Source organism: Enoplosus armatus, chromosome 9, assembly GCF_043641665.1.
Source record: "Enoplosus armatus isolate fEnoArm2 chromosome 9, fEnoArm2.hap1, whole genome shotgun sequence".
NCBI lineage: Eukaryota > Metazoa > Chordata > Actinopteri > Centrarchiformes > Enoplosidae > Enoplosus > Enoplosus armatus.
The window spans coordinates 25,653,361-25,677,576 of record NC_092188.1 but is presented as its reverse complement, the minus strand read 5'-3'; the positions used below and the strand labels follow the sequence as shown (position 1 = coordinate 25,677,576).

Below are 24,216 nucleotides of genomic sequence, written 5' to 3'. Positions count from 1 at the left end.
TAGCTGAACAGCCTATCATTTTCTGCACTTCTTTATAGGTTTTTGATTAATTGATTAATCAAAGAACGCTCTTCTTCTGAACAGTGTCTTGAACGACCCATTTTACTCTGTTTTTCAAGGACAAATGCACAGCCAGCATATGCAGTGTCAGTTGCCTTGATCCTTAAATGAGGGCCACCTGTTTAACACCTGTTTTTTTCACATTATCAATGACCTCACTTATTGAACTCAGCACTGCTATTTTTTTGAACACGCCCCTTTCAGTTAATGATTCAGTTTCACAGAATCAGCAGCATGCACGCCATGCCTGTTGGGTCTGTTGGTTTTCTATACCTTTACTAAACCTTCTACAAACTTACTTGCAGTGTAGAAGTTGAAATTTTAACAAAAACAGTGATTTATCTTGCTAGTGATGTGGGACTGCTATTATTTTGAACACAACTGTATATCTAACCTTCCCTTTCTCTCCAAGATTCTTGAGAAAGCAGTCGCCAACCAGCTGTGTGACTTTCTACATGACAATAAGTTGCTTGAGGACTTTCAGTCAGGTTTCAGAGCTCATCATAGCACAGAGACAGCACTGGTGAAAGTTACAAATGACCTTCTAACTGCATCAGACAAAGGACTTGTCTCTGTACTTGTTTTGTTAGACCTTAGTGCTACATTCCACACCATTGACCATCATATCCTATTACAGAGACTGGAACATTTAATTGGCATCAAAGGAACTGCACTAAGCTGGTTTAAGTCATATTTATCAGATCGATCTCAGTTTGTACGTTAACGATGAATACTCCATGTACGCCAAAGTCAGTCATGGAGTTCCACAAGGTTCTGTGCTTGGACCAATACTATTCACCTTATATATGCTTCCTTTAGGAGATACCATTAGAAAACACTCCATACATGTTCATTGCTATGTGGATGATACCCAGCTACATTTATCGATCAAGCCAGAAGAACCTCATCAGTTAGCCAAGCTACAAGCATGCCTTAAGGACATAAAGACCTGGATGACCTGCAATCATCTGATGTTGAACTTGGACAAGACAGAAATTATTGTTCTTGACCCTGAACACCTCAGAAACACAGTATCTAAGGATATTGTTACCCTAGGCATTGCCCTGGCCTCCAGCGTCACCGTGAGGAATCTCGGAGTTGTCTTTGATCAGGACCTATGATCAGGATGTCCTTTAACTCCCACGTAAAACAAACTTCAAGAACTGCCTTCTTTCACCTCCGTAACATTGCAAAAATCAGGAAGATCCTGTCTCAAACAGATGCAGAAAAATTAGTCCATGCATTTGTCACGTCTAGGCTGGATTATTGCAATTCCTTATTATCAGGCTGTCCCAATAAGTCCCTGAGGACTCTCCAGCTGGTCCAGAATGCTGCGGCACGTGTAGTGTCAGGAACCAGGAAAAGAGATCATATTTCTCCTGTGTTAGCTTCACTGCACTGGCTCCCTGTAAAATCTAGAATAGAGTTTAAAATCCTTCTCCTGACTTAGAAAGCTCTTACTGGTCAAGCCCCATCATATCTTAAAGAGCTCAAAGTACCCTATTACCCCACTAGAGCACTGCACTCCCAGAATGCAGGGTTGCTTGTGGTTCCTAGAGTCTCCAAAAGCAGAACAGGAGCCAGAGCCTTCAGCTATCAAGCTCCTCTCCTGTGGAATCGGCTCCCAGTTTGGGTCCAGATACACTCTCTGCTTTTAAGAGTAGGCTTAAAACTTTGCTTTTTGATAACGCTTATAGTTAGGACTGGCTTAGGCCTGCCTAGACCAGCCCCTAGTTATGTTGCTATAGGCCTAGACTGCTGGGGGACTTCCCATGATGCACTGAGCTTTCCTCCTCTCCCTCTCCATCTTTACACATTCATGTCCCTCCAATGCATGTTACTAACTTTATATCTTCCCCGGAGTTTCTTTGTGCTTTGTCGTCTCGCAGGTTCCTGTGGATCATGGTCCTGGTACGCCTGGCTGCTGCCGCCATGGGTGCTGCAACCATGGCCTGCTTGACTCTTATCACTACAGTTACTATGTTAAGTCATAGTTCTGTTACTATTAAAGCTGTCATTGCTATTATTAATCTCAGCTATTATTACAAATGTAACTGCTATTATCAGTCATATTTCCATTATTATTATAATTATAGCTGCTATTGCTACTGCTAGTGCTGCCACACATCTCTGCCTGTCTCTCTGTCTCTTTCTGTCTGTCTATCTGTCTCTCCCCCTCCCTCTTTCTCCCTCCCTCTCTATGTTTCTCTCTCTCTCTCTCTCTCTCTCTCTCTCTCTCTCTCTCTCTCTCCAACCCAACCGGTCAAAGCAGATGACCCCCCCCCCCCACCTACAGACTGGTTCTGCCTCTTAAAAGGAAGTTTTTCCTTGCCACTGTTGCCAAAGTGCTTGCTCATGGTGGGAACTGTTGGGTCTCTGTAATAACATTATAAAGAGTCGGTCTAGACCTGCTCTATGAGTAAAGTGTCATGAGATGACTTTAGTTGTGATTTGGAGCCATAGAAATAAAATTGAATAGAAATGAATTGAATTGAATTGTTTAGCATTATTTTATTTTTACTCCACAACACCACATCCGACATTATTCTCACACATCCACAGAAACACTCCTGATGTCATTGACGAACACACCTTATATCTGCAGTTACCCTTCAGTTTATTTCAATTTGTTATAATACACATTTGTATTTATCTGCCTGTCTTTTCCTGTTTTTCTCATGACCTATGGGGTTATGAAAATGTACTTAAAATAAATAAACATTTACTCAAGTACCGTACTTAAGTACAAATTTGAGTTCTTTTGTCTGACATTTTCCCGATTATACTTACATGTTTACGAAGCAACATTTTCAATGCAGGACTTTTACTTGTAATTAAGTATTTTTATTCAGTGTGTGGTACACCTACTGCTTGAACTTAAATTTCCCAAACATTGAAGTGGCAGATTTTGTCTTAAAGGTTCAATACGGAGTTTTCAGAAAGTTGTTGTTTTTAATGACACTGGTGGCTGTTAAGTAAACGGCAGTCAGCGTCCTGTTGCTCGTGCCCTCACTCTGATTTGACTGATTTACTGTGATTTACAACCATATTTAGAAAAGTGTTACTACCTGTAATGTTCGTATATTTTATTTGGACCATTGGCTCCGTGACACAATCACGCTTACAAGCTTACCATTTGCAAGTTACTAGCTCAGGTTACAGTTAGCGAGTTGTCCATTTTCCGACATCTATACTAGGTCTTTGCCTTGATTATCATGGGCCTTGTGTTGTGCGTTTTAACCATGTGATGTGTATGTGGGCAGAGGCGGGTCTAGAAATGTTCTAATGGGGGGGGGGCAGACTGGAGCACAAACCCAAAGAAGGGGAGTACATTTGGAAAACAAGTAAAATGGTGTTACACTCAAATTTCCTTCAAAAGTCCTTCTTCTAGGAAAAAAGAAACTATAGTATTTACTTTCAGCAATGTCCCTGATGGCAGCCCATGTTCATGATTGTAATTTATTAAAGTTCTGCGTCAGTTTGGGTAGTTTAATTAGCAGTACATAACCACTATAATGCACTCTGCAACGTTTCCTTGAGTTCTTCTTGCGCTACTGCATGCTGTTCCAGGTCAAATTTGAGACGGCATCTACTGAAATGGATTTTAGATCCACCAAAGTGGGTCAAATCAAATGGTGGTTTTCGGGAATCTTGAAACTGTGAATGTGTACATGCCATGTCGGCATATTCTTCTTGAAACAGTGAAAGAGTAAAACCAGCATAGGCATTGTCAAATATTGTGCGCATAAGGAACAGAGGTCATAGGTAGCCTTGACACTGTTGGGAGATCTGCACCTGACTGACTGAGGTTATGGCAGCAAGACTTACTGTCCAAGAGGTCATTGATCTGGTCTTCCAATATCAATGACGAGCAGACAGTAATTTGGAGGAGGAAGTGTCAGAGCAGGTGGACAACATGGAGGAAGTCTCTGATTACAGCCCCTCAGATGATGGCGAGTCTGAGGGAGAGGAGCAGACAGCAAGGGAGACATTCATGTCCAAGAAAAACACAATTGGTTCGTCCTCACTTCCATGGCAGGATGGCAATGGAAAATGTCATTTGAATGACTCCAGGACCCCACAAGACCGGGTACTTCCCTGTTATGCAGAGGCAGGAGATGATGCAAACCCGCAGGTGGATATTTATTAACTATTTACAGGGTTTAAAAAGAACAGAGCATAAAAGGACCACTATCCTTTCCTTGCCACCAGTACATGCCTAGCAAGCCAGGAAAATGTGGAATAAAAGTTATGGGCAGCCTGTGATGCACATTCCAGTTATGCTTGGACTATGCAAGTATATAATGTACTGATTGCAACCAGGGAGAGAGACATCTTGTCTTCTAAGTTCGCTTTCACCCATGACACCACACTTGTTTTGTAGAAGGACAAGATGTCATCCTTTCGAGCACATTACATAAGTCTGCAGGGGTCAGCACATACAGCTGCAAGAGGAGAACAGCCCGCTGGCGTCTTGTCATATTCCATAACGTCATTGACCTACAATGCCTTTGTCATATGGACTGAGCTGAACCCTACCCTGAGGGCAAGAAAGACAAACTGGAGGAGGTTCTTTTTGGAGGAGCTTGGAAAGGCCCATGCGACACGGCCTTTCCCACACAGCAGCCGCAGCAGCACTGGTAAGGGCAGAGCAGCGATCTGAACCTGGTCCTGACCAACAGGAAGTCCCACAAGAAGCAAACACAAGGGGACAAAAAGAGAAAGAGATGCAACTTCTGCTCTGCGAAGAAAGAGTGTAAAACAGGCACAACTAGATGCAGTCTGAACAGATGAGTTTTCAGTCCACATTCCACCACCTGTTTGTTGAGCGGTGGCTAGGCCCCCCCTCGTAGTGAGGAAATAACACACTGGAGTAGCAGAGCGTAGTGGGTGTATGGTTTGACCGTTTCCTGGATGTAGGGTCAGTAGGATCATCTCTAATCAGAACAAAACATTTTTTTTCTTCTTTTCCTCTCTCTTGGTTCCCCTTCCCTCCCTATTAATATATTTATATTTATTTACATTTTTATATGTATAATTATACACTGAGCTTTTACACGCAGACTTCTCTAATACACACATCTCACATCATGAGCCCTAACCTTTGTTTTCTTTGTTTTTATGTTGCTATTGCATGGACTCAATGCACGCCGTAAAATGGATAAAATGATTAGATGAGAACTTTGGTGAATTTTATGGATGTGGACAATGATGTAGTACCCATACTGCAGCGCTTGTAGTTTTCAGTTAATGTCTGTGTACTGCAATGAAACTATTACTTTATTGAAGCTTCAAGGGGAAAGAAATTACACCTCCATAGAGAATATAGATCGTTTCCCAACTTTGTGCCTGTAGCAGTAACAATTTATATCAGCAAGAGAGGCTAAACGTCATTGGTTACTTTAATTGCAGGGCAGAGATAAGATGTCCATGGACAAGAAGAAATTACCTTGAAACTCCTCATGAAACCATATTCTTGATGGAAATTGTGAGTTTCATCTTATACAACGCAGATCAATAGATCTAAAGCGCTGTGAAAACTGATTTACATAAAATATATGAAAAACATGTTTGTTCATGGCACAGTTCTGTAAGTGGGGAGCAGATGCACAATGTTGGGGTCAACAACAGATCTGTAGGCCTCCTTAATGGAGTCATAGCAGACGCTCTGTTGCCTCGAGTTGTTGCGATACTGAGCAGAAGCAGCAGATTTAACATCTGCATTGGGATGAATATATACCCGTCAGAAATATTAGTGGGAACACAGTACAGACAGTAGTTCGACATCAGCTAAACATATTTATTTGCAAATCTTTTTGGACACAATCTTCCAAACTGTCAAGTCTGTTTGCGTCTCTCCCTCTGAGCCAAAGCCAGAAACTCCCTTGTTCTGCCTTCTCAGCCAGTTCCCCAAGTGCCTTCTTCTGCCTGACTGGACTCGGTAATTCCGAGAGAGAGCCTTCAGGAATCGTTGGGTGGATTTTCCAATGAAGCCTCTGCAGCCAACTTCCACCCGGTAGGTGGATGCCTTCAATCCTGTTTCTGTGCACGCGGCAGACAGTTTGCTGTATTTCGCCCTCTTCCTCCCGAGGGCTGACCTCTGACCTTCCTCCCACAGCACAGTGGGTTCAGCCATGATCACCGTCCTGGCAGAGGTGGACCACAAGATATAATACAAGTGTCGCTGGAGTTTTGCCCTCTTCAGACCTTTTCCCCTTCTCCATGCACCTTGGAAGTTTGTAAAGTTGTGCCAGAAACCCCTACTCTGTTAATGCTAATAGAAACATAATTGTGGCAAGACTCTCATCTCGGGCTGACAGGTCAGCCTTTGCTACTGAAACTGCAGTAGCATGTCTGCAAGGAAAACACTCCATCCCCTTTGAACACATATCTACAATCACCAGACAGTGCTTGTAATAAAGCTAGGCGAGTAAAACGTACAATATTCCCCTCTGAAAGTAGTATGATATGGATATACAAGTACCTCAAATTGTACTCAAGTAGGATTTTTGAGTTAATGTACTTTACTCTGGCAAAAGCAGAGCACTTTCACTCAATTCAATTCACTAGTAAATGTGACAGTCAATCAGTATGAGAACTTTCCTAAAGAAAAGACAAAAAAGCAGTAATTCTGTGTATGGTTTGTATCCAACAGATCAATTTATTAATTCTTGTTACACAATATAAGTGTGCATCCCAACACAGAAGAGCCAGGCATCATTACAGACATCCTGACCCAGTTTCACTGTCAGACCTCCGTGATCCAGTCAGTGTTAGGACCTATGGCTGCATACAGTAATTCACTCCTGTACACACACTGCTGGACTTCTTACACGCAACTTCTACAGAGAGCCACAAGTACACAGCAAATTAATTCCTAAACAGGAAAAAAAAAAAAAAAAAAAACACTACCAAAACCTAAAAAATATGATATACAATCATACAAACCAGAAATATTAGAAAACTATACACGATTGAATGTGCTTGATGTAATTTCTGCATTACAAATATTTTCCATTTCATGTAAATATAGATTGATTTCATGTTTGGTTCTCCACCGATTAATGTTGCTGTACTCAAATGTACACATGTTGGAAAAAAATGTCAAATCATGGGTCAGGGGCAGAGCCAAAAGCAAGGGGGGGGAGGGGGGGGGCACTGTGCTTCCATCTCAACACTTCGATCAGAAAATCAGAACTTGAAAAAAAAATTAAAATCAAAGCGCAGGAGACAAACCTCCTCAAGATAAAAACGAAAACTGTCAAGGGTGCATAAAGCAGTGATGGACTGGAAACACTACAACTGCATATCAGCCAGAAAACATAATTGCATATCACACCTTCCTATAGACTCTTTAATACTTCCTTACATGTATATATAATATACAAACCCTCCAAGTCAGTCGACTAATCCATCACATCAAGGAAACGATGACTGCAGGCAGAAAAAAATAATTTAAGATATATTACCTTGCTAGTTCCGAGTGGCAAACTCTGCACGCACTGCATCATGTCCATCATGTAACACAGAGCACGTGTCTTGCCCTGATACTTTCTGAAATAAAGAACATTTCAAATAAGCAGAAAAACACACTAGTGGACAGCCAACACATAATCCAGGAATCAGTTGCTTTCAGTCCGAGTTGAGGGTGGAGAAGTGAAACAGCAAGCTCCTCTCTCCTCCACTGCTCTCAGAAGACCAATAAATAAAAAAGACCCAGAGTCTCCAGGTGCTCGTCAAGTCCATTTTCGACAGGAGGGGAGAAAGAGCCCAGAAAGCACGTGCAGACTTCAGAGTATGGCAACACCAGGACGTACAGTAGCACTGCGTTTACATCCACTACCTGCCTACAGACTTCTGACAGGTCAGCCACTAGACCCCGAATCTGAACACCAAGGATTTAAAGATTGGATTTCAGCCATAATAAAAATCAGTCTAATGCTTTATCTGTTCATTGGGGGCTTTTTCTTTCCTTCCTTCCTTTCGGTTTCTTTCTTTCTGAAGACTTAAGAGGTAGTTTCACATTGGAAAAAAAGGGATCTGGATGCTGATTTTTGGAGACTAATTGTGACACAAATATCATCAACATCATTTAGAATGATGAAAATAATATCACAGGAAGTCAAAAGGAACATCATACTGTGTAGCGTTACAGAAGGAAAAAAAAAAAAGAAGAAGAGAATTCTTTCTCTAAGATGAGCTGCTGGCTTTCCATAGTATGGACATCTCATCAGAGGGATACAAACCAGCAAAACTGAGACCTCCAAACAGGCTCCCACAGTCACAAACAGCTCCATATTCACAAATCTTTCTCTGTCTCTCCAGAGTAGGTGTCGTTGTGAGTACATAGTAGAGGTGAAGGTCTGGTGGAGCTGGCCCAGCAAAGACAAGGTGTTGTCCCAGGAAAGTTTGTAGGCCAGTATAGGCCGCCGTCTCCGGTGGAGGAGAGGTTTAGAGAACAGGAAGAAAACGAAGGGGCCGTGGAGGTGAGGCGGCGTTAGAGCTGGAAACCCTCCATGGGTCCTTCCTGTTGCTGGAAGACGAACTGGCCTTGACTCTGGTCCACTTGAGGAGCTAGGCTGGCATCCTCCTCCTCCACGCCAAAATAGTGCTCGATCAGGTCAAAGGCCTTCTGGTAGATCTCCTGGTTCTCGTGGCTCTGCAGGAACTCGATCTTGTCCAGGCCTGAAGGAGTGCGCATCCACATATACACAGCTCATTCTATTTCTATAGCATACTTCACACAAATATATATACATATAGTATAGGACAGGACAGGAGCAACTAAGCTGTAGCATGAGTAATGCCACAACTGTGTTTTTAGCACCACCTTTCTAAAACTGTATTTCGATTCAGTTTTATTTATATAGCGCCAAATCACAACAAAAACAACAACAGCATTAAAAGGCTGGTGGAGCAGAACATGCACTGTTAGCCAATTGTTTTTAAACTGAGCACTTGTAAATGACCAGCTGCACCAGCTGTTTGTAGTGTAGTGAGTTAGTAAATTGGGCTCACCAGTCAAATGTAAGTGATGTTAACTAAACTTTACTTTTTGAAATGGTTCGCCTCTCACTCCCACGATCTTGTCCCGCAAAAATGGCCCGGAAGCAAGTCGAGGTGACAAAATTCAAGACGCAAAGTTTGTACGGAAATACAGTTCGTCTTTATGAATTATATTGACGCCGAATTGACAAGAAGACTGTGGAAATGGAAAGCACTTTATCTTGTATTTCTAGAGTGATATGTTTTCAGAGAAAACTTAAGGAATCTTTAATATGCTATGTTTCTTAAAAGTGAGTTTGGTGTAAAATCTTCCCCAGAGCGCAGGGAGCTTTAGTTTAATTCAAACTGCTAATATGTATAGTTGTTTAATGTTTTGTCACCACTAGTGACAAGTATGATAAGGTTGTCTGACTTTTACTGCTGTTCGTTATTGGTTTTATTAATGGTTTAATAATGTGTGTATTCATTACTGACGGTGGCCGATCACAGTAATTGTACTATATATATGCATTTGTAGGAATCTAGTTGTAGTCTTGTAAATAGTGACCCTGCAAGATCCCCAGACTTTGCAAAATCCTCTGCAAAATCAAAGTCTTTCCAAAGTCTTCTAGTGTATGGTAAGAATTAGTAACACCTGTGGCAGCTTCGAATCAAACAGCAGTTGACAGTGTAAACAAGGAAGTCAACTGCAGCATCACGTTTCAGCAGGTGATCCATCATAATGTTTAATAATATTAATAATAATAATAATACTGTTTTTGCACTTTGGAGGGTCAGAATGGTTCAATGATACTAATGCTGAAGAGGTGAAAGCAATTACAAATGATTCTATATGACTGTCTTTTGCAGTTAATGCTTCAATCACAATATAAAGTGGGAGTGGAACTCATTTGAAGGCATCAAACTTCAGACATTTATGTCCTGGGAGCTTTTTTTCACATTTTCTTTTTGGTTCTGATTGAAAACTTTATATTATGATAAATGATCAGTAGTCCTTTTAGATATATTTCTTAAAAAAAGATAACATTTTTCTTAATGATAAAAAGAAGTTAGAAAAAAACACAACATTTAGTGGACATTCAGCAGTTGATGATGAATGTGAATGTGTTATGTGTCAAACAGTAAAAACTACTCTTTTTTATCCTTTTCTGGACTGGACTTCATTTAGATGATAAATGTATTGTGACAAGAAAACTATAAATTAATCGGATTCTAAGACCTCTGCTCACAGATACAGTTCTGGTGCGGAAACAGCAAAAAAGTGAGCGATTTACCGTAAGCCTCCTCAATGAGGGCACAGTACGGGTTGATGCCTGTTCCGTTCTGTTTCGCCTCCTGTTCTCCTAATCTGAGGATGTTCTCCAGACCATTCAGAGACACCTGCACGATCTTTGAGTCCATCACTGTCAGCAGGTCACACATGGGTTTGATGGCATTCAGAGACACCAGATATCTGTTCACACAAAGAGAAACGACAATCACATGAAATATTTAAATTGATTTTAATAGATAGTTTTTTTTCCCCTCACTGTAAATACAAGCCCGTTTTATTTCAAAACATTATCGAGGGGCAGATCAAACTATGTCTGGACTGTTAGTGTTGATTTTGGTCTGGCTCCCGCTGCAGCTTCAGCAGCTGAAAATGATGTAGTGCTATGATGTGTGGGAGTTGGGGAAAAATGACTAAATGGTACTTAAACCCTCCCCATAATAGATAAACCGTTGTGATTGGCCCGACCTGAATCAGGTCGGATGGAAATCTGTCTGAATGGAAGGGGGGGGGGGCAAATAAAACATGAGCTTGCAGGTTCGTCTGGTTCCCAGGTTAGAACCAGGGGCCAGGCCAGGATCAGCTAATCCATCCTGCTTGTGTACCTGTTTTTCAAAGAAAAAGATTGGGATCACTCGGATCCAGAATCCAACTTTTTAGGATGACCAAATCCGCATTAGCAGTGCTCTGAATGGTAACAACAGGTAACAGCCAGCAGGGGGCCACGTTGAGTGTTTCTAATTGAAGAGACAGACCAACAGAATACCACCATGCTCTTCCATCTTTAATACCTTTTAAAACTGTAAGACTTTTCAGCTGAACCCACAATAAGTAAATGAGGACAAACGTATGAACTGAACACAAATACACATCTTTAACACAAATTGACGAAACTGAATGTCCACCGACCAGTTGTGGGATGAGGGATGCAAGTGTTCAAAACTACTTTTGACTGCTTTTCATCTCTGACGATTGTTTCACTGTAAATCATTTACAGTAATAATTGATCGTTACATTCAATTAAATTTTCACTTTATCACAGTAATGGTTAAACAAATCAAGTGCAAAATGTAAATAAATGTATTTAAACTACATGATTCAAGTGTATTTTTGATTCATTTTGAAGTTTTTATGACATTTTGATCCTGAAAACCACCTTGAAATCTACCCTTCAGCTGGGATCAGAATAATCCTGCATTTTGTATTAATCAAAGTGATCCCAATTCTACCAAAAAGTTTTGAACACCACACACACTGATGGGTTTTACCTTATCTGTGCAGGAGTGCCCCCAGAGGTGGCGTTAGTAATAGCCCACGCTGCCTCCTTCCTCGTGCGGAACTCCGCCTTCTGAAGAATCTCAATCAGTACTGGGAAGATGTTGGCATCAATCACATTCTGACAAGAGAAGGAATGCTGTCAGCCACACAGACACAGAGCAGCAGCCCTTCTTCAGACGACGCACTAAACCCAGGTGGAGCGGCCTTTACCTGAATCTGAGCTCTGTTTCCTGCTGTGATGTTGGACACAGTCCAGCACGCCTCCTTCTTGATGGACTCCTTGGGACTGCTGAGGAGGTGGAGTAAACATGGTAGTGCTGAACAGTTCAAGATCACCTGAGATGACAAGCATACAAACAAACATCAGATAGCAATACACTTCATACTGTACATGATCCCTTCCAAATAAATCAATGAAGAAATAAAGTGAGTAGCTTGGCCTCTACCTGAGTCTGGATGTCATCTCCTGTTACAATGTTGCCCACTGCACGTAAAGCAGGAGAAACAACCTTATAGTCACTGTGCCTAGAAAAAACACACGAAAACATTCACACAGCGTACAGTGCTGAGATTATAGCGAAAGGCACTGACGGTGAGGTTGAAGAGTTTTCATGCCAAAAACATTGAGAAATTGAAACTATTCAATTAAAAGATGTTCACGCCTAAATTAATTCAGGTTAGAAGCTTTCCACTGACAAGAACAGTAGAAACCCATTGACACCAACAATTTCAGTTCAAGACCACTGCACTGTAATCACAAACATTACTTGTTTCTGATTAGAGGAACATTTCCAGTACATGTCTACCAGGTGCATTTCCCATAATTGTGGCTATTGCGGTTCTATGGGTCGTGCTAACTTTGCGCTCGCCAGCTCCGTTGTAGAGATTCAGGGAAAACGAGGACTTGTGCAAGGCAACATAGATCACTTCAGGACATGCAAACCTCCTACAGCTTTCCAAATAATCATGATTTTTACATGAATCGCTCAAAACACTTGTCTATGAGTCAGACTCATCGTAAACACAGAGAGTAGATCCCTGTAATGGCCATTATGGCAAACAATGGAGGCAGAGGCAGAAAGACGGAGGTGGTGAGGGTGGCTGGACCAAAAGGGCCTGCTCTTCATACAAAACAACATGTTCAACACTATTTTATGAGGGATTGCATATAAACACGAACATCTGGTTAGACATTTTCCTTGACCCACTATGAGCCCACATTACAATCATAAAGTTAGCTGAGAGATGATGCATATTCCTGTGCAGTTAGCCTTAGTGGCTTTTCCACGCGGCTACATTTTGCGTTTACGTGTTGTGTTGTTTTGCGAACCCACCCCCCCTTACATCTCTACACTGGAGATGGCAAGTGCAGAGTCAGCATGACCCACAGAGTCACAATCACATCGTTAAATCACCGGCCTATAGGTGTTTAAGGGCCAAACCATTCTGGGGGAGCTTGACCGTTTTTTCCTGTTTGCATTCGCACCTCCAACAGGAACGCTTAAGTCACCTAAACATGGCGGTTGCCGGTGCTGCATTGGTTCGTGTTCAACCAATCACCGTACACTTACGCCACACAAGGTTCATCTTGTGCTGGTAGAGTACCTACTCTGAAGTGGGAGCTAAAAAAGTCCCTCAAAACTGTGTTCTAAGAACTACAATCATTCCTAGTTCTTGCAGTGCGAACACAATAAAAAGGGAAGGGGACCTCCAACTGTTCTTAGAACTATGAAAAAGTTCCTCTGGTCCGATCAGTGTGCAAGGTACAATAAACTGCAGGCAACTACAGCATCAACAGCTTCACACTACAATACTAGATATCTCACCACTGAAAGGAATCCAACCATGTGTTACACTGACTACTGACTTTTCTGTATGAACATGATAATGCAGCTGTGATAATGTCCTATTAGAAAATAATAGACTCTTTACTGTAACGGGACACCTGGCCATGCTTTGTCACATGTCAGCCTGATATTTTGCCTGTTCTTCCTCTAGTGAATCAGGAAATGACTATTGTCCTATGTGGACTTGTTAGTTAGTACTTACATGAGCAGCTCCACCAGTCTGCGGCAGACCCCGGAGTCAATGACCGTCTGGATCTTTTCATTGGGGCCGTCAGACAGGTAGGACAGAGCCCAGCAAGCATCAGCCAGCACATCTGGATCACTGCTGAATAGAAGCCTGGACAGCACGCTGAGACAAGGAGACACCTGACACACACCAGAGACAGGGACAACAAAGACACCGAGACAGAGCTGGATGAACAATTCAATAACTGAGTGTTGCAGGTATGACGTATTTCTGTAGGCCAACCCTGAAGTTAGCATCTCCTGGTTCCCTCGACTACAAGCCAATGGGATTGTTCCATGGGATTTGGGATTATTGCAGAAAATAAGCTCTGTGGCAAAACAAAAGTTTATGATACTTAAATGTTTTGTTCAGCAAGATAATCTTCACTAATGAACATCACTTTTATGATTTTTGACGCGTAAATGGACTCACCAGAAGTAAAAAGCTAACGTTAGGCTATAAAGGAACTCCGCCACGGTCGCATTACTTCAACATCACCACCGCTAAGCTTCACTTTAAAGAGAATATAGATAGATATAGATATATAGACAGATAGATATAGAGTATAAACACAACGAGGCTGTAAAGGCAGGACTAGTGAGTAGATGACTTTCCGTGTTCGGCATGAAGACGTTTAATGTCCGCGACAACCTCTGTAGTCTCATTTAGCCACTTGTTAGCAGCCCCCTTTTTTAAGCCACGTAAAAAGCTTCAAAACCCACTGACTTAGAGACGAGGGAATCCCAAACTCATTTCTGGGTTTTAGGACTCATTCCTGCAGCATTCTATTAACGCTGCAAGCAGAAATTAGGTAAATGGGCTCCAGTATTCCATTTGCTATGCAAAGCTATGACACGTGGACTCACCTTGGCAAAATCCGGTGGGGGGTTCTTCCCTCTGCACAGGTTGGACAGAGCCCACACTGCATTGCGGGTTGTTGTGAGACGGTTGGATTTAGCGAGTAGCCTACAAATGACAACACAGGGTCCAGATGTAATCACATATATATTGTGTATATATATATATATATATCTCATATATATTTTCACATAATATTTGACGCATTCAGACAGAGGAGAGGAAGGACACTTACTGTTGAAGAGATGGCAGGATGCCACAGTTCAGCACGTAGTCTCTGCACTCAGCATTATCTCCTGCTATGTTTCCCAACGCCCACACCGCCTGAAAACACAGTCAACATGCCTCAGCGTCTGACTGACAATGTGCTGCACCAATCGGTGAACTGTTAAAAGGTTGTGATGTGACTCGCTGCCTCTCAAAAACCCCTGACCTTGACATGAAGACTACTAAAACTAGACACTGTAGATATAAAATTGTGTGCATTTCTGCAGCTGTATGACCTCTGAAACTGATTTTTGTGAATAATTTAGGAAGCACTGTTTTCAACTCCGGAATTTGAATAAACGATAAACAACAGCCCAGTGAGTGGTGCTAGGAGTGAGTGATATGGATAAACGCCTCTATCAAGGTATATGCAATTTTATATTGGGATATCAATCAATGTATATGCCTTTTCCACTACAGGAACTTAAGGACCTATAACTTAAAGTGTATCCATTGTCACAGATTCTGTTTTTGCGCTGTACTGCCGAGTTCTTAAACCTGAATTTCAGCACTGCTTAGGAGACGATACTAAATCCAAGTTCAGGGGCACTCAGGGGAAAGAAATGCAACAGCTCGTTTGCAGCAATTGATAACGCAGGACATGTGTTTAGATAAACACTGCGAGGAAGTGTGATTTCGTGGAAAACAGCTAATATTGTTATTCCTTTTTGGGCCTTACCAGACTACTATCACACAATACAAACAAAAAACAGAAATCTTGCAGAACTTCAACACTGCAAGCAGAAAGTAACTTTCAAATGAGAACTGTTTTATGGTCTATGATGACACTTGGAGCCCATATTTAAAATATAATCTTGGAGGCTCTCACCTGTTCCTGGACGTCCTCGTACTCGGAATTCAGCAGCTCAATGAAAATGGGAACGGCTCCTGTTTCAATCACCACCTTGGTGTGCAGGAAGGTACCTGAGGCGATGTTGGTTAGTGCCCAGGCTGCCTCAAACTTTTGGAAACAAACATAATACACACAAAAATGTCAACCTGCCAAGTTAAAAACGTGACCATCTTTCTTCTTTCTACTTCATGATAAATTACAAATGGATCAAGCAATATGGGGGATGGACTTCAATTATATAGCACTTTTCAACCTTAATGGCTTGGTCTCATACCTCCAGTCCAGCAGTGCAATCCACCATGCTGCCCCAAATTACAACTTATTATGTTCTCTACTGCTGAAGTGACACTTCAGAGATGAACTCCTTTGACTGGTGCAAGTTATTCTTTTGAGATGTACCACGTCTTTGAGAGCCAGAAATTGAATTCTGGACACATATGTTCATCACAAGGTGAACATAAGCTATTTGTTTAGTAACCAGGGCGCTACGCTCACATTTATTGTTAGGGGTACTGGTGCACCTAAATGAAAACCTTTAGGGTCACAGACAACTATTAAGGGGCACACTTTTCATTTTCAAGGCGCAGGGGCAAATTGACTTCGCTTGGAGATTACTAAGGAATTTTGAAACATAAGATGTACTTGCTGTCTCAGCCAGTAGGTCTACAAGAATTTGCTCAATTCTAGAGATACTGTATGTGCCTCAGTTACGCAGAGTCAGCTTTAGCTTTTTTTTTTTAGCTTGTTCATAGCATTTGCAACAATAACCATATTTTCCAATCCACAAGTCTCATTCTCTGGTCCCTTCAAGTACAGATAAAATGCTCCGGGTTACAAATTTAGGGGGAACTCGAGAGTCGTTCGTACTAAGACCCACTGGAAGCAAACTAATTGCGTAACATCGCCGACCCGCCCAGGTAAATAAAATCTGAATACTATTTTTTTCAATCAGGACACGTAACTGTCATTTCATAATGCACACAGACCAGCAGAACTTCTGTCAAAATAGTTTATTTATCTCGACTACTAAAAAATGAAGCGAATGTGAAAATTGTTTTGGGTGCATTGGTGCGAATGACTCTTGTGTTCCCAAGAAACCTACATTTGTAACCCGGGGCATTTTATCGATACTTGAAGGATTTATCTCCACTGCTGGCACAGAGAAATTCTAGAGCGCAAGTTTTACCGGGAACGTTTTGGCAGCGCACCAGTTGTTGTCTATCAGCTGTCACATGCTAGTCGGCTCAGACATTTTTATCCACTGTATGGGAGCAATTTAAGTTTCTGGTCAACGTGCTTGAGCCCCACCACAATGTGCCTTCGGTGTGCATGTTAGTCATTCCACTGTGCCTGCTTTGTTAGTTAATCAGGGATTATCAACAGGTCAGAGTCTGGGGTGGAGCATTATTGACATACAGTATGTAGGTTTTACTTGACAATATGTCAGTATTTGAGTGCATTAAGTGTTACAGTAAGAATTATGGCCAATGAGCCACTGTTGACATTTTTCAAAATAAATTTCAAAAATGTTTTCCCTGCTGTTCTCAAGACATAGTGAACCTTGACCCCAAAACCAGCCCTAGTTGGACGCCTAAAAACCAAACTGACCACGCACACAGTGCAAAGTGATATTGATAAGTTAGTTAGCCAACATAACAGAAAAACGTTAGGTCGGTCTGAGTTATTCATAAGCCTTTGTTTGAACCCGGCCGTCACACCACAAGTAAATGCTCAACATGTGGGAATCTCTGGCTTGTCACTGTGCCTGTCACATTTCCATGCTAGCGAGTAGCTCGCTCATTAGCAAACATAGCATAGATACGAAACCTGCACTTTCTCCAACTGACGTGACGTTGTGCCGCAGCACACTGGAGGCCAGGGATGTAGAAAAGAGGGATCCCAGGAAGTACAACAAACCTTCCCCTCCACTGCAAGTAAATAGCTTCAACTTTATGCAAATTAAGTTTTTTTCGCATCACTGGTCAGTCCCATCTTGCCTGGAATCCTACAATGCCTTGTGTTGCTAATCATAGCTTTGCACGTTCAGGCCCTGGGCTGTGTTGTGAAGCTCTCACCTGCAGTGTGCAGTTTTCACTCCTCTTCAGGAACTCCACAAAACGATTTACAACACCAGGAGTGGAAATGACCTCATCTATGGGCGGGTTGGGCTCTGCACGGAAGAACAGAGCACAACTCATCTCTCATTGAATGTGTGTGTGAATAGTGTGAGTTTCAAAAGTTCGCACACTTTTCTTTCAGTTTAATCTTCATTATGTTTATCAGTGAGAGAGTGGTACAACAGATATCTAAAAAAAAAGCTGTGAGCGATTATTACATAAACTTCAGATCCAATAAAATTATGCATATATTGGAATTCTTGGATGCAACACAAACCTTTGGAGAGTAATTTCCTAAATTTCTGTGTAGCAATAAGCTGCTGGTCTGGGTCTTCAGAGAAGATCATCTGAATCATATCTGGAGTTATAACTCCATCCTGCACAAATGTCAACATTAGACAAATATTCATAAATCATGTTCAGATCGCAGCCAATCACAGTTATAGAAAACAAATGTGAGCTTAGACAGATAAGTTTGATACTGGGGCCAGATAAGTACATTTAAAGAAAGAACACAACAGTAAACCAACACTTACACCTGCAACAGGCACTGTGGAGCTGATGTCTGGATCCTGGATTGGACATTCCAGCATTGATTCATCACTTGAAGGTACACACACATTTCTCCTCTTGAACAGCTGTGGGCACGGAGTCACATGATTAATCTGCTGTACAGACCACCTTGGCTTGATAAACGGATCGTGACACCAAACACACCACACAAAGGTTTGGGCACCCCTGGTCAAAACGTCTGTTACTGTGAATAGTTCAGTGAGTAGAAGATGAATGGATCACCAAAAAGGCATAAAGTTAAAGATGAAACATTCTTTACAAAACTAAGCAACATCAGTACAATTGTACAATTTTAGAGTGAAAAAAGACAAGCCATTTTTTAGATTCTTTTTTCACTGGATAGTGACAGCTGCAGAGGGAGACAGGAAAGGCGAGTGAGACAGAGGGGATGAAAAGCAGCAAAGGGCCCGGGCTGCTGCAGTAAGGACTCAGCTTTGATGGTACATGCTCTACCAGGTGAGCTCCCGGGGCACCCCTTCTCAGATGTTAGGACTAAGGCTTGTTCACAATCATCGTAGGAAAAGGCCAGACGCAAATTTACTCCCCTCAAACCTTGTCACAACAATCAGCAGCCATGGGCTCCTTTAAGCAGCTGCCTTGCACTCTGAAAACTACAATAATTGATGCTCACACAGCAGGAGAAGGCTATAAGAAGGTAGCAGAGTGTTTTCAGGTAGCCGTTTCCCCCGTTCACAATGTAATTAAGAAACGTCAGTTAACAGGAAGTTGAGAAAAGAAAAAGTTCCGAGAGAACTGCTCGTAGGATTGCTAGAAAGGCAAATCATAACTGCTAAAAGACCTTCAGGAAGATTTAGCAGACTGTGGAGTGGAGGTGCACTATTCCTGTACCTGCACAAATATGACTCACTTATATGCTACTTCGACATTGCGGGTGGGAGCCGGGGATCGAACCCCCAACCCGCTCTACCTCCCATGCGACAGTGCTAACCACTGCTCCACCATGCCGAACTGGCAATCTGGAGCACAGGGTGTGTGTGTATATATATATATATATATATATATACACACACACACACACACACACAATAACTTAAATAAGAGGATGGCTCCTGGATAGCAGGATAATGATCCTAAACACACACAATGGACCACCTCAAGAGGTGCAAGCTGAAGGTTTTGCCATGGCCCTCATAGTCCCCGACCTAAAAACAGGGATTTCCACAAGGATATGGAGTAGCCAGCGAGTGGGGAAAAGGTAGCCGGCTATGGGGGTCCCGGGGCATGTGGGGGAGGGACTGATGCAGACAGATGGGCACGTTTCTCCATCATCATGATCCCATTGTTTTGAAGCGGAGGCTAGTGGTTGTAAAAATGTACATGCATAGCGACTCGCAACTGGGTAAAACTATTTTATGACAATCAAAAATGAATATCATAAAGTAGCTGGACTTCAATGAGCAGTCGCCTGTTTGGCTGGCAGCTGTCGCTTATGGAAAAGCTCTGCATAAACATCATTGAAAATTTGTGGATACACCTCAAAAGAGCAGAGCATGCGAGACAGCCCAAGAATCTCACAGAACTAGAAGCCTTTTAGCAAGGAAGAATGGGCGAAAATCCACCAAACAAGAATTGAAAGACTCTTAGCTGGGCACAAAGTGATTACAAGCTGTGATACTTGCCAAAGGTTGTGTTACTAAGCCCTGACCATGCAGGGTGCCCAGACTTTTGCTTCGGACCCTTATCCTTTTTGGTTATTTTGACACTATAAAAGATGGAAACAAAAAAGTAATCTTGCTTACAATATTAAAAGAAACGTGTCATCTTTAACTTTACGCCTTTTGGATATCAGGTCATCTTTTACTCACTTAGCTATTCACAGTAACATAAGGTTTACTTTTGCATGCCACTGTATGTAAAAAATGCAAAGAGGTTCCACTGTAACCATGTAATTATGAAAACACATTGTCAAGCATTTTAAGACTTATTACAGACTTCCAGACACTTACTACAAGTGGTTTCATTCAAATAAATACACCAGGCATAATAATCAAATCCACTGATGTCACTTCTGAAAACTGGGGACAGCAGTACTCTATCTAATATACTATCGTTAATACTTATCAAGCACACAAATAGATATACTCCTCAGTATTGTAGGGACCCAAATGCCCCAAATCTGACATTTCCTTCTGTTATTGTTTTGAGACATAACTGTGACAAGCCTAGAGTTTCAAAACACCTACAGCGAGCTGGACAAAGTCCATCTTTAATGCTAAACACTGTTTCATTTCATTCAATCGAATGTAAAAAGGGTTTTAATCAAGTGGTTTGAGGGGAGAGTGTTTACCTGCTCCTCTCGCTTCTGTTTGCGTAGCTGGATTCCTTCCTCCTCTCTCCTTCGACGCATCTCCTGAGGATTCAACGCTTTGTTCTTATAGCTCTTCATCCTGTAGTTGTCTTTCCCCGGACTCGCCATCCTGTCTGAAAGGTCAGGGTTGAAGGACGGGCAGTGAAGATCGGGGTGCGTTTGCTTATCAAATACAAACATCATCAAATGTTGGGGATCTATGACTCAGCAACAACATTTGGTTCTAGACAGAGATACAATATACTGCATATATCGTTCCTATAAATGGTCAACAGGACCGGCACCTGACAGTTGTTGAGGTTGGGAAACCCGAACCTCACACCCATTTCTGTCTGACAAACAGCTCTGAAACCAATTCAAGCTGATTGAGTATAATATAGAAACAAAGAAGGATTAACTGGTTTTTGATAAATCTCTGAGATATGGACATTTTACATTGTCTAAACCGGCAATAACATAATTTAATACACAGCTAAGAGCTGAGGTGGTGCAATGTTTGCCTCTACATCCAGACTGACCTTGTGATGATTATTTACTACAAATCCAGGGTTTCTGACAAGCAACACAACTTTGGACATTTGGACAATACTTATTAAAGTCACTGTAATCGCCTTCTCTAACGTTAGTCATCTGTTGATATATCATTGTGCATTATGACAGACAGCTAGGGAGATTTTTCAGGTGTACGCTGTATTTAAGCAGCTGGATACCAGCCGTTCTCCTGTACAGGAAGAAGGTCATGCCAAACTCCTATCCAAAAACTAGCTAGCTGTACAAACAGCCGAGGCACACATCGAATGCGAGCATGACCTGAATTGAACCTGTTTAAATGAAAACTCAATGCACACAGCTGCCGTTAATCCATCCAGTAACACTTTGCCTTACTGGGTTTTAATAACGTTAACTTAACATCCCGCCGTACAACACAACAAGTATATGGGCTATTCCTGGTCAGTAACTAAAACTAGCTTCACGGCTAGCTCCTTAGCTAATGCTGCGTTGTGTCAGATATTTCAGATGTATTTTATTGGAATGACAGCAACATCAGTTCCCACGCCACACTGCCATAATACAGGTTCTTACCCGCTGAAGAAAATGTACCTGAAAATGCGTGCGAGTGTTTAATAGCTGCAACCTTTGCTCCTCTCAATCTGTTTCTAAGAGCAAAATGGCGTCCTATTAAAACTTTCCCAACAAACCCCTCGCGTCAACAACACTACTGCACCTCACGCCACTTCCGTCAGCTGTCGGCCGGTCAGTCAGCCAAAGTTAAACCGGAAATTGTGCATTTTTATTCTTCAAAAAATTACACGTTGAGGAGGGACAGTCTCATCCTCTGTGGGGCAGACGTTTACCACATTTCCACAACATACACTTGCCCAGCATGTTTATGTTACGTATTTCGGTCAGCTCTTATTTTGCATTTTTACTACATGTTTAACAAACAAAAAGATTTAAGCTAAAACCTTTGAATCTTTCGGTGTGTAAATAGCACCAAATCCTTTGATATTTAATTGACATTATGGTTTTGTAATGTCAGCCATATTCCATCTAACATAGTTTTAAATAAAATAAAAAATAGGTCCTCGAAACAAAAAAAGACCCTCCAAAAACCAAAACAAATAAACCAACAAAATTTTCCATTTACACTATAAATTATGCATTGAAATTATTTTATTGTGAAAGTTTGAACCGGAAGTCACAGTTTTATGGTGGCGCCATGAGCCTGAATTGATCAAAACCAGTAAGTAAGGTTTCGAAGCTGCAAAAAGGAAAGCGAAACATACCTCTATCCTCCATTTGAACACTGGGTTCATTGCATTACCCGTGAGTAGATGTTCTGCTTGTTAAGACAAAGACAGGGAGTGTGGAGCTGTTAGTGTCTGCACTGTGCGACATTCATGTGGTCATGTAATGTTATATGAGTCGTTGTGACACCGTTATTCCAATTACACATTTCAAAGCGTCCGTAGGTGTTCAGCAGCGCTAATAATGTGCCTCAAATGCCAAGTTCCGTTAAAAAAAAATCTGCATATTTAAGATAGTTTTGACCGTGGCAACGTTACACTCTATGTAAACATTTCTTTAGCTCTTGATACAAACCTTGAAGTTATTTCGTCATATACACAGAACACCAAACAGCAAAAAAAAATCTTGTAGACCGCATACGTGGTGATTCCATTCAGCAGAGTCAAAGACACATTCAACTTTAAAGGTCCCATATTATAAAAGTGAGGTTTCCATGTCTTGTTTGATTATAAGGTCTAGGGTCTAGGTCTAGGTGCTGTATAAATACTGTGAAAGTATTAAAACAGAGAAATGCACACAGCCCGTATTCAGACACTGTGCCTTTAAACCAGCTGTCAGGACTTCCGTGAGGTTGTGATGTCACAACTATACAGTCACTGCCCTCAGCCACTCCCCCCAGCAGGTCATCTGCTCCAGACACAGCGCCACCCACCAAGTACAGGGACGCTCATCCACCCGCTCAGTCTGTCTAAGTTATTGGAGCGCTCTGCTCAGGACTGCTCTTCAAGTTTTTGGAGGTTGTTCAGTTTGTCTCAAACGGCTTGTTTCAGACAGAGGGGGGAACTGAGGGGCTGCAGGAAGGGCCAGGACAAGATACATAAGGACTTCTTTCAACTGTGAATCATGCAAAGCTACTCTAGTGGAGTCCTGGAATAAAAATATAGAGCTTAAATGAGCATGATATGGGACCTTTTAATATTTCACTTTAAAATATTGCCTTACTTTTATCCATGTAACCAATTGATCAGTACGTATAAAGATCTTTATCCTTCATGCTCATTTTGTAAAAAAAATAGAATAGAATGTTCTTAAACGGCTACATTTTGTCAGATGTGTCTTCGTTAATGTTTATCTTCTTTAGCAAATCAATTAATATTTTCTAATACATGGTGGTATCTATTCATAACGATAACAGAATGGTTGATGACTGTAACATATCTTTGCCTGCTAAGGAAATGTTTACATACATGAAGAAGAAACTATGTTCCCAATTTCAGACTTAACAATCTCCGTAATTGAATAAAACACTAAAAACGGCCACCCTTCTGGAAGACATCATCAAGCAAATGTTTTGTCAACTCTTATATTTGATGATAATTCATGTGTTCTGTTTTTGTATACTACCCTGGCCTTATAAGTCTAGTACTGCTATGTATGTGTGGGTGCAAGACATCCTGTAATTAGGTATGACTGATTATGATGTCTGAGTTTTGGTACAGAAAATATCACCAAAAACCATACGATTTTCAGCACCTTAAATGGCTATGTTATCGTGGGTTTTTTTGTTTCCCCGTCATTGCTTCATTGTTGCCATGGAGAGCTGCAGACAGACATGCCACCTGTGTGACACAAGCAGGAGCTTCACCAGCAGGTTCAGGTACCAGTTCCAACCACAGTGTGCAGGCCCAAAGACCAACCAGTAAGCTTCACTACTGACAAGGACAAGAAGCCTCGCCAGCTTCCCCTATTCTTCTATGCTAATATTATTTCCACTTGTGCAGCT

The 24,216-nt window shown here is 41.7% G+C and overlaps 2 protein-coding genes across 8 annotated transcripts in view; one reads left to right on the top strand and one right to left on the bottom strand.

Moving 5' to 3' along the window:
• Positions 1 to 8,227: 8,227 nt before the first annotated feature.
• The window catches only part of kpna5 (karyopherin alpha 5 (importin alpha 6)), a 17,228-nt gene continuing 1,239 nt past the window's right edge, over positions 8,228 to 24,216 (bottom strand). The window contains exons 2-14 of one of the 2 annotated variants that reach the window (XM_070911360.1): positions 20,664 to 20,797; positions 18,319 to 18,420; positions 18,060 to 18,159; positions 17,741 to 17,835; positions 15,642 to 15,773; positions 14,781 to 14,869; positions 14,554 to 14,653; positions 13,664 to 13,827; positions 12,061 to 12,139; positions 11,825 to 11,950; positions 11,605 to 11,732; positions 10,341 to 10,519; positions 8,228 to 8,745 (exon numbers count right to left, since the gene is read on the bottom strand). In XM_070911360.1, coding sequence (XP_070767461.1) covers positions 8,558 to 8,745; positions 10,341 to 10,519; positions 11,605 to 11,732; positions 11,825 to 11,950; positions 12,061 to 12,139; positions 13,664 to 13,827; positions 14,554 to 14,653; positions 14,781 to 14,869; positions 15,642 to 15,773; positions 17,741 to 17,835; positions 18,060 to 18,159; positions 18,319 to 18,420; positions 20,664 to 20,797 — 1,616 coding nt within the window. In that variant the 3' untranslated portion in view covers positions 8,228 to 8,557. Of the gene's footprint in view, positions 8,746 to 10,340; positions 10,520 to 11,604; positions 11,733 to 11,824; positions 11,951 to 12,060; positions 12,140 to 13,663; positions 13,828 to 14,553; positions 14,654 to 14,780; positions 14,870 to 15,641; positions 15,774 to 17,740; positions 17,836 to 18,059; positions 18,160 to 18,318; positions 18,421 to 20,663; positions 20,799 to 24,216 lie in introns of those variants that run through there. The other variant, XM_070911361.1, reaches the window with a different exon arrangement.
• The window catches only part of zufsp (zinc finger containing ubiquitin peptidase 1), a 16,935-nt gene continuing 15,179 nt past the window's right edge, over positions 22,461 to 24,216 (top strand). For 3 of the 6 annotated variants that reach the window (XM_070911358.1, XM_070911359.1, XM_070911354.1), the window contains exon 1: positions 24,013 to 24,090. The gene's annotated coding sequence lies outside the window, so the exon portion shown is untranslated. Of the gene's footprint in view, positions 22,512 to 24,012; positions 24,133 to 24,216 lie in introns of those variants that run through there. The other 3 variants (XM_070911355.1, XM_070911356.1, XM_070911357.1) reach the window with 3 other exon arrangements.